Below are 10876 nucleotides of genomic sequence, written 5' to 3'. Positions count from 1 at the left end.
ATGCAAGATGATTTCGCTTTTGAAGGTAAGCACATTTAGATGTCATTTATTAATTGTAATTAGTTTCATGTATTTCGGGTATATAAATTATAGTTTCAAAGGCCGTCCATAACTTGATTAATGGTTCACCATAGACTATGAGATTTTCTAGTGTATTTTTTTTGTGATGCAATATTTAAAGAAATATGAAAACTTTAAATGTTAATTTTAAAAAATTATACATTGGGTAATTTGTAAACACAAAATTTTAACAAACATATGTTTGTCTTTTATCCTATAGTGCATTGTATATTTCTTTTCATAGGATATGAGCTGCCTGCACCTGGAGAATTTAATGGAGTAGCTTTTTTATTTGACATATCCCAACCCATTACTGTAACTGGCGGAGTATTAGCAACAGCTATGTAAGTCTTTCTGTCTTTTAATTCAATAATGTATGATGCATTTAAGTTTTATTGTATCACCATTTTCAAAACATTTAAAAAATGCAGATGATTAAGTTCAGCTATTTAAAACTTAGTCTCCTTTCTGAAGCTGTGTGATATTGAGCAATGAGGGTTCAGTTTCAACTTTTTAGTTTCCAAAAATTCAGAAAATTACTTACCTTAAAAATTGTGGTGTCTTTGACATATTTAGGGAAAAGGGAATGATATTCTGACAAACAATTCTGAAGGAAATTTCCCTACAACCCCCTTCCCCTTTTCCTCCTCTTCTTTCCCACCCCTCATCAGTAACATGAAGAAACAAAATATACCCCCACATACTTTTTAAGGTTTCATGATTTTTAGTAGAATTGATTGTTGATTGGGCATATCATTCAATTAAAAAGGATAAGTATATTTTCGTCTTTTTGAATAAACTTTTTGTGAGGGGCGGGGGGGGGGGGGGTACTGCCTGCTTCTATTATCAAGTGTCTTATTAGAGCAAAGGCTAAAATTTTTATATTAAATTTTTAATTTTTTGGTTTCATGACTCACCCATTTAGGTACACAATTTATGCAATACGTTTAGTCTGGGGTGAGGAAAGCAGTGATGGTTCATGGCATAACATAGATGGAAGGAAATATGATGCAGAATTTCAAATTTTTTTAATTGAGAAAAGTACAAACATTGATGTTGTTCTCTCTTTTTTATTTGAGGTAGTTAAAAATATAATCCGATCCAAATATATATATATATATATATATGTATCAACATGGATGAGAACATCCATAAGTAGCAAAGCTCAAAAATTATAAATGGATATCGGGAATAGTTATTTATCATATTTTCGTAATATTGTGAATGCTAGAAAGGATATTAAAATTATTTCAACAATTTTGGTCATGTGATCAAAATTTGAATTTTCCTTCTACTATTGCCCCCTCTGGGGGCGAAGTAGGTGGAAATTTAAATTTTTGTCACTTGACCTTAATATTGGTGAAATAATTTTGAATGACCTTTCTTGTATAAGCAATATTAATAAAATATGATACTTGGTTTTGTCTCATTCTCTATCTTTTTCTTAAATTCAAAAAAGTCTATCAAAAAATTTACATCATCTAAGGGTGAACAATAAATATCTCTGTCTATTTTTCTCTATATTTCTTCCCCCCTCCCCCCTCCCTCACTTTTCTGTCTATTTCCTTCTCTCTCTCCTCCTCTTTTGTACATTCATTTATACAATAGAGATAACCTAGAGACAGCACAAGGGAAATTTGTTTACATTATGTATCAGCTATAAATTGTTGAATATCTTAGGTTAAAGCTTTCCTTGGGTGAAATATTTGAAGAAAATATTTCTTCCATCGTATAATGTGAAGCGTATGACACAACATATAATAAGTTAGTTAAATATAATTTAATTTCTTATAATAAAGTTATCTTTCTAAAAATTATATCATTGCAAAATTTAGTTGCAAATAATGTTGCCTATAGGGCTGTATTTCATATACAACAAAAAGTGAACAAAGGTTTCTTTTTAAGAAAAAAATGGGGTCAGATTGACCATCTATGTCTAATGTTTATACCCAAATCAAATATTAAATTATAACAATGTACAGTAGAGTGGATCAATTTTGGACATTGAATTTGTAATCAACATCTACAGTTTAAACGTCATATAAGAAACCTAAATATAAAAAATTGATTTTGTCCTTGAGGGGAAATGGGGGGAAGGTGTTTCCATGCATTAAAAATTTTAGAAGTTTATTCTGGAGGTGCAACTTTTTTTCTTTCAAAGTATTGCTTTATGCATCTTTTTGAATTTGTCTTGTTGATTAATATAAGAATATCAAATTGGTTTTAAAAAATATTCATCCAAGCATGAAAAATCTTAAATTAAATGTAAAATCTCTTGGTTTTTAAATTTATTTATGGATTTTTCTTGCTAGGATCAATAGTTTTAAAAACAGATTTTTTATTCTTATTCTACTCTTCAAGACAAAATTGGGAAGGTGCATAAAGCTATACTTTGAAAGAAAAATAATTGCCCCCCCCCCCAAAAAAAAAAAAAAAAAATTCTCCCCACAAGTGTCTTTCTAAAAGTTTACATGCATCAGCGAGCCTCCCCATTATTAAAAATATTTTCTTTTCATTTTTTGGTCTCTTATATGATGTTCAGACAGAAAGTGTATGTAGCACATTTAAAATTAGAAAACCATTGAAAATCAAGCCACTCTAATGTACAGCATTTATTTCTTCAATTCCACAGTACAAAATTATTCCTGTATTTAAATTTAACATATCATATAGGAAAAAATATTCTTGTATTTAAAATTAAAAATCATGTTGGAATTTTTTATACAACTTTTAAATTTTTTAATAATGTACAGCAAATTATTTCTTTTTTATCTCATGTTTTGAAATTTATAAGATAGTTAGAATAAATTACAGAAATAATGAAAGATTTAAAGAAGAGAGCGTCAGGGGGGGGGTCGAGGGGGGTTTCCCCCCTCAGGAGAGGGGGGGTTGAGGGGGGTCTCCCCCCTCAGAAAAAGCTTGGGCTTAAATCTTCAACAAATAAAGAAAACAAAATTATTTTAAAAATTTCTTTTTTATGTTAAATATTATTATTTTTGTGACACTTGATTTTGAATGACAAAAAATGTTGAAATAAATATTACCCACTGTATGAAATGTTAAATTAGAAATCAATAACGATGTTGGAAAATTTATTCTCATTTTATACTCTGAAAAAAAGGAATTGACAAAAAATAATAATTTTTATTCCAAACTTTTAAAACAGCATGCCTATTTCTTATTGGTTGACACTCGAATTAAAATAAAATAATGAATATTATTTCAAGACCAGAAATAAATTTGAAATAAATAATTTTCTTTCCCCTATATTTTTTATTCCAAAATGCCAAGAATTAATTTTGAAATAAAATAATTTTCTTTCCAATATTTTTATTCCTTTTTCTTATTGGACGTCATTTTATGTCCAATGAGAGACTAGTGTTTAAATATTTTAAAGCTTTTTACAGCATTTATTTTGAATATGATAATCACAACATTCTCACATTAAATGTGATAAAAATTACTATAGAAACTAAAGAAACATTGAACTTAATAAAATCACGAAACCTTTAAAATCACAAAAATCTAGCACCGCAATGAATGGACAATTCTTAATGAAACTTGATGGAACTGTATAGAATATGAGAATATTCAACCCCTGACAATTTCAGCCGTCAATCCTGGATAGGAATTGAGAAATTAACAAAAAACTGTAAATCTAGAAATCGATCTAGCACCTCAATTAATAAACAAATCTTGATAAAACTTGGTAAAAATATATAAATTCTAGAATTAATTTACCCTGAAAATTTCAGCCCCTATCTTGAAAAGGAGTTTAGAAAATCAAGAAAACTTGAAAATCTAGAAATTGATCTAGCACTCCAAATAACAGCCAGATGGACAAAGAATCAGAATCAGAATATAGCAGGCCTCAGGAACTTGGGCGGCTTCACCATCTCGTCCAAGGCAGGGACCAAACTCATGCTTCGCACTTGTCCACAGACCCTTCAGATGGACAAAACAATGTATAGATTAGATGAGCATATGTCATAGGAATCTTCATTAAAAATTTCTGCTGTCTAACTTAAATAGGAGCCAAGAAAATCACGTTTCTCCCTTAGCGTTACAGACTGACAGCCAAAGTGAATTATAGAGTAGCTTTAATACTAAAAAAGTACAAAATCGGTTTTGTATTTTTTTACATTTCATTTTGCATCATTTAAAATTAAAAAAGTTTTTAGAATTAAAGAAAATGAAAAATATGTAATATTAAGGAGAGCCCAGTAGAAAATTCAAATATTCAACCCTTTATAGAACATCTTGTAAATGGAGATACTGAAGCACAGTGAGTATTAATATGTTATAGAAATTTTAAGATAGAAATTATACTGCAACTAAAAATAAATTATTTTCTTGTTTGTAATAGTTTCTCTTCATAAGACTCTTTCAACTTGTCTTTTTTTAGTAAGTTATTCCTATCTCACAGCTAATATAGGCCAGGTACAGGTTTACCTGTACCTGGCTTAAGCTAGCTGTGATCTCATATCAATATTTAAAAATAACCAGTTTATTATGATAATAAAATAAAATATGATAAATCTTTTTAGAATTACCATGAGCACATTGGTACCAAAGGAAAGTTATTATGGGAATTATTACTATTATACTGACAGTTGCTATAATATTACCTTTATTACATTCGAGAATACCTTATCCATATCTGAAAATCAGCTTAATAATTTAAGGTTAGTATTATGTTTTTTTTCAAAATAGATAGAAGTACAACTATAAACAGTGTGGTAATGATAGGACTAACATCAGAATCTTAAATTTCAGTTCAGTACAGAAATATTTTAATTGCAAGTTCTAGCTCAAGGTTACCATACATTTTCTTGTTTTTAGTCTGTTTTTTAACAGTGACTGTTTAATAATTATATTAAAATTAATTATCTTACATATTTTAATGTTTTATATAAGCAACTAGTGGCTTTAACCCAAGCCTTTAGGGGCTTACCCCACAGATTCAATGGAGACTTTTTTTAAACAATTATTTTTAAATATTTTTATAATATTTAATATTGCTTTGCACTTTAAAAAAAACTTTTAATTTCTTAAATTGTTGAATTTTTAAAATTTTTCCTTTTTGATAATTTCTTTGCCTCCAGGGGAAGTAAGGTTTTCAATCTTTTTAAATTAGAAAATAAATAGAAAGATGGAAAGAAACTAAAATATTTAAATATAGAAAAAAATATATAAAAAAAGTAGTTTAAAACTACTGCAGGACCAATATCTTTATTCCCTGAAGAGTAGAGTCCATTCGGATCAGTGGTTACTAAGATCTTAAGGCTCAGACTGACGGATGGACAGACGTCATTCTACTTTGTATTAAAGAAAAATAGATATATTTGAAACAAAAGATTATTAGAGCTCCCTTTAGAGAAACTTTCAATTTTAATGGTCTTTAAAAGGTTTAAAAAATGTGAAGAAAAAAATCTTGGCTGCAAAAACTCTTAGCTGTATTAAACACTATATCAGTGTGAATTACAACCTGTAAATTATTTTAGTTGATTTTTTCAGATCATTGAACCTTCAAGGTACCGAACCTCCAATACAACCATTAGGAGATACTGTTATTTACTACAGGTAACTTTATGTAATGGTTTTATAAAAAAAATATTAGACAAAATTTAATATTGTTTACTTTTTCAGAAATACACCTTCAACAAGTACATCATCCACAACTATAACATCCACAACTGAAGTATCAGTAGCATCAACTTATCAACCAATTCAATCTCCCACTATCATTGATTTATTTCTATTTAGTTTAGGTATTTATACTTTTTAAAAACAATATACATCAGCACTATCTTAAGGATGGCGTCCCCCTTCCCAAAGAAATAGTATAAACCTGCAAAGGTAATTTTTTTCTGGGAGCAATATTACCAGGGCATAGACCTAATGCAAAATTAACAAAAAACATTTAAGAACAGAATATAAGGATAGCAAAAAGACTAATTGAATAGAATATTATAAATCTTTGTATTTTTGTAAATTGGATTTATTGATATTTATTTCAGCTGTAGTTTTAATTACTAATGCTATAGAAATTGTGGCAACTTCTCTTGTTCCAGGATTTCTTGGTAAACTTTATCTATTCCTAAAAATAAAAATTATATTTTGTTCATTAATTATAAAATAATTTTAAAAAACTTTTAATAATCATTTTTATATCACAATAGATAAAAATAGTTCCTTTCTCTCGGCTCAATTTTGATTTTTTACTTGCACTTTTATGTTTAAGTGAAGAAACCAATTAATTACATAATTTTAGGATTTGATGAATTTGGCAATTCCATTACTATTTCTGATCCAAGAAGAAGCTTTTCTTAGGTAGCATAGGATTTAGGTAAAATCTAACTGTAAAGTATTAAAATAAAATCAATTACAAATAAAATTTAAATGAATATCTTTTTGATTCTTATACAGGGTGCGCCACATAAATCCGTACTTTTTCTTATTTTTAAACAGATAAACATAAAATCGTCAATTTTAAAGATTTTATTGAATTTTAAAAATTGGTAAGCAAACTAGGTATATGACTATTAGATTATTCAATAAAATCGCCGCAAGCCTCAATCACCGCCTCTACTCGCCACCTGAACCGCCCGCCGACCCTGGTCACCATGTCCCTGTCCAAGCAGGCGAAGTTCTCCGTAAGAGGAGCAATGAGAGAGGTCTTTTTGGTATGGGCGCGTCTATTGGTTCATGATTTAATTGCGCTCGAGGCCCAAAAGTCCATTGGATTAAGATCGGGGCTGCTGGGAGGCCATATCTCCTTAAGGACGTGAGTAACTGCAGGATCCAAATTAACCCATCTTTCAAGCTACCCTTTGACACGGCTCTCATTTTGGCCACTGTTGAGCTAGAACAACGTTTTATACCTTTTTTAAAGTGGCAAGAAGATTAAGATAGGGTTATCAGCGCAACACATAGTCTAAACCGAGTTTCAAGATTCTATATGGGCCCCTGAAGTCAAGAACTGAGAAATTTTCAAGATTTTTGACGTTTTTGACATCTTAAAATCTACCACGATTAACTTTGTCGGAGTACCAAAGCCAAGTCAGCTGGGATAGAGAGCTCTAGTCTTTTCTAGTGTTTTCACTAGGTGTCTGATAGTGTCTCCAGTAAGTTTTATAAGTCCATCTCGCCTACAGATGGACTGAGGTCAGATTTAGTAGGCCCAAGTCGAGAATCCACAGTAAACTTCGCGCGCATTTTGAATCTGCCTTGTTGAACATATGCGCGGCCAGCTCGGCGTACACGTCCTCCTTCGTCCAAAGATTTTCATGGGCAAAAAGGTCATTACCTAAGCTTTTTATAGTGGGGTCAAACGTCCTGATTGGTCAAGTAGTTTTGGCGCTATGGCCGTTTAAAAAAAAGTCCGGATTTATGTGGCGCACCCTGTATATATTGTGCTAATTATTAACATTTTCATGTTTCTTTTAGGTTTTAGTTTGTGTTAAAGTTTATTTGTAATGGTCGTACAATCTAATAAATAATAGATATAAAAGCTTGTATTAATAAATATGTTCTTTATTCACGATTCTTTTTAAATTACTACACTAGGAGGTTCAAACAAGTTTTATAAATGTAAAAGCAGAATTATATATTATATGATTTAAGTCCCTCTGAAAGGGTAATATAGAATTTAATTTTCACCCCTCTTTTAACCCATTTCTGAATTTTAGATAAAAAACATATCTTTTTTGATCATGAACAACAGACCAACGGACCAAGTAAACTATTTACTGGATACTCATTAGTATTTTGGAATCATCAAAAATAATTCTGCATTATATCTTGAATAGGAGCCGATAAAATCATATTTCCCACACAAAAAATTTTGGATGGTCATATAGATGGACATTTGTAAATATAGGGAAGCCTTGCTACGATCTATAATACAAAGTAGAACGATGTCTGTCTGTCCGTCTGTCCGTATAATGCTTAAGATCTCAGTAACCACTGAACCTATTTGGCTCTTATACCTACTGGTCCTGTGATGGTTTAAGCTATTTTCTTGGGTAGTGGGACACCCCCAAACTCCCCAAAAGATGAAAAATCCACCCCCCCCCCAAAAAAAATTATTTTTAAAACTTGAATTAAAAAAGGGAGGTTGACTACCCCCCCTTCCCCCCCAAAAAAAAATCCCCCTAAAAAATTTTACTTTTTCTTTTTTAATCTAAAATACGAAAAATTAGGTTGATCAAACCTCTTGGGGCAAAGTCTCTAGAGGCTAGGGGCGAAGCCGCTAGTAAAGAGTATATAAGAAGTGCCAAAGGATTACTAAATGTTTAGTAATTAAGCATAATTGTATCAAAAATGGGCGCAATACGAGAAAACACAAGAAATATGTTAGTTTTTTAAGATCGTTTTTCAAACAATGATTCTGGGATTTAATGAAATGTTCAAATCTTTACTGACAAGAAAAGGTCATACAAGAAAACCTACGTTCTATATCCATTAAGATATATAAGTTTTCCGGAATTTTAATGTTAGGGGGAGATTTGAAATCTGCATCAAATTTTAAGGATTTTTTTTATAAAATTCGTTTTTTCTATCATTCTTTATCTAAAAGCGGAAATGCTTTTTAAGTTAATTAATTTTGACCAATAGGATAGGTGGATTTTAAACTACATTCGCTCTAATTGGTTGAATGATGTACGCCATTTAATCAGAGCGCAGATTTTTTAAATCCACCAATCACAGATGCCAAAATTATTTAATTTAAATTGCATTTCCGCTTTTAGATAAAGAATTATAGAAAAAACGAATTTTATAAAAAATCCTCAAAATTTGATGCAGATTTCAAATCTCCCCCTAACTTTAAAATTCCGGAAAACTTATATATCTTAATATCCATACACCAATGTGGTGTTTATTTGAATAAGCTAAGTATTTTAAAGTTAGTATGTTTTTCAACCTATTTAAAAAAAAAATACACTATTCTAAGACGTGAAGATATATTTCGATTTTAGCAATCATTTTCAATTTATTATATAGAACAATTTCACAAGCAGGGATAAGGGATGGGAAACGTAGGAAAATATTATTTCAGGCCTATTTCAAGCCTAGGCCTAATAAACCAGTTTTGGGATGGCGCAGTGGTTCGTCCTGAACGCTAATGAAAAAGCTGTGTGTGTGTGTGTAGATAAAGTATAGAATCAAATTCAGGTAGCTAGTTTAAAGTAAAAAACATAACTTTTTATAAACCTATATATTAATGGCTTTTGTTAAAATGAAGTTTTTTCTCTCCTAAAATTGTTTTATCTTTTACTTTGGTAATTTGAACTGTCAGAAAGCTATCGTTGGGTTTCCCTCAGACAGATTTTAGTTTGTATTATTTGCATTTTTATTAATGAGTAAAAATTTTATTTGAAAATTTCATTGCTAATTAAAATTCAAAATAAATAAATAAATATGCACTTGGGTAACATTCTATCAAGTTCTTTGGATACTATTATGTAATGATAGATCTGTACTGTGTTGTATTGTACAAAAATTAGGGTTAAGGTGTTGTATCAATTCCGTATTAAATTTTTAAAATTCAAAATACAACATCTAATTTATAAACTACCAAATGAAAATTCGTAGCTACCTTCTTTCCAAAAAAATAATCCCGTTATTTTTGTTTTTTCTATATGGCCCTTTTTCAATGTTTAACACTAAGCAGATTTAATAATTAAACTAATGTGATCTAACACCATTTATATTTATTTTTTCGTAGCAGACAAATCATTATTTTTTCTAGAATTGTCTGCTTCTAAAATTTCCGCCAATTGGTGATTGGTTGATACAAAACAAGCCCAAATCACAGAACACTATTGGTTTAGAGCGGTAGCCAATATGAGCCGTCCGCCAGTAAGGTCATTAAATTAGGCAAATAGTAAAAGTTGCATGATCCCTTTCAAAACCAGGCCGAGACCTAATTTATGGCCAGGTTTCCTATCCCTTATCCCTGGTCACAAGTTATAAGCTAAGTATTTTAATTTGCCATCATTAAACATTATCCCTACCTAAAAGCAACATGATGTCTTGCTATCTCTCTATGCTTTTTTTAGCAAAGGATCATGGTATTTGCTTAACCTGTCAATTTAACCTTTACCCTGAGAAAAAAAAATTGGTTTATAACTAATAAATTACCTCAATTACCTGTTGATATAACAGACATAGAACAAGGAAACTTGATAATAATTATTACAGGAATCTTCAAGGTTTGAAATCATTCCCAAATATTCGCGCAGAGCTAACCTAGTATAGACTAAAAAACATTGTGAAAATCCTTTTTGAAAAATCCAATTAGTTTAATTTGTCCCTCTTTTTGTGTGACATGGGGTACTTTTTAATTTTTTATTAATTGGTTTTAAGCTAGCACAGTCCAAACTTTTCAACCTTAGATATAAATCAAGAGGAGGGGTAATCTTTTATTTTCTAAATCGGAAAAACTATTCAGAAAGAGTAGGGTACCCATTCTAACAGGTGGGATAATACTAATATTTAAATCCACGTAGGAAGGGGACTTTTGACTGTCAATCATACTAGTACCCAAGGTTTTAAAATTAGATCTCCAATTAGTTGGCTTAAAAACTTTAGATACTTTTCTAAAAATCTTGAATGTTTTCTCCCTAACCTGCAGTGACCAAACTTTTACACCAATTATCTTTTCTAAAACATGGTTAATTGTTACATCATAATTGGGTGGGTGCACTAATTTATGCCTAAATATCCCTGGATGAAATCGCCTTCAGGACGACAGAGAGAAATGTTTTATGAGTTGCTGCGGGCGAAACTCATCTCAGTAATCACACTTTTA

General features: G+C 30.4%; 1 protein-coding gene across 1 annotated transcript; it reads left to right on the top strand.

Moving 5' to 3' along the window:
• LOC145335252 (uncharacterized) lies at positions 1-6446 on the top strand. Its single transcript, XM_080180990.1, has 8 exons — positions 1-25; positions 3866-3966; positions 4275-4345; positions 4608-4745; positions 5578-5643; positions 5710-5831; positions 6081-6143; positions 6335-6446. Exons 1-8 carry the CDS (start codon positions 1-3, stop codon positions 6391-6393), a joined length of 645 nt encoding a protein of 214 aa, XP_080037116.1. The 3' UTR covers positions 6394-6446.
• Positions 6447-10876: the final 4430 nt, after the last annotated feature.

Source organism: Acartia tonsa, chromosome 13 (genome assembly GCF_053477335.1).
Source record: "Acartia tonsa isolate MP-2025a chromosome 13, ASM5347733v1, whole genome shotgun sequence".
In the NCBI taxonomy this organism is placed as follows: Eukaryota; Metazoa; Arthropoda; class Copepoda; order Calanoida; family Acartiidae; genus Acartia; species Acartia tonsa.
Note: the sequence above shows the minus strand (reverse complement) of the source record. Positions and strands in the feature narration are given on the sequence as shown.

Coding starts and splice junctions, on each gene's coding strand:
- LOC145335252 (XM_080180990.1), top strand. CDS start 1: ATGCAAGATGATTTCGCTTTTGAAG. Junction 5,644..5,709: donor GATACTGTTATTTACTACAG/GTAACTTTATGT, acceptor TTACTTTTTCAG/AAATACACCTTCAACAAGTA. Junction 5,832..6,080: donor TTTATTTCTATTTAGTTTAG/GTATTTATACTT, acceptor TATTTATTTCAG/CTGTAGTTTTAATTACTAAT.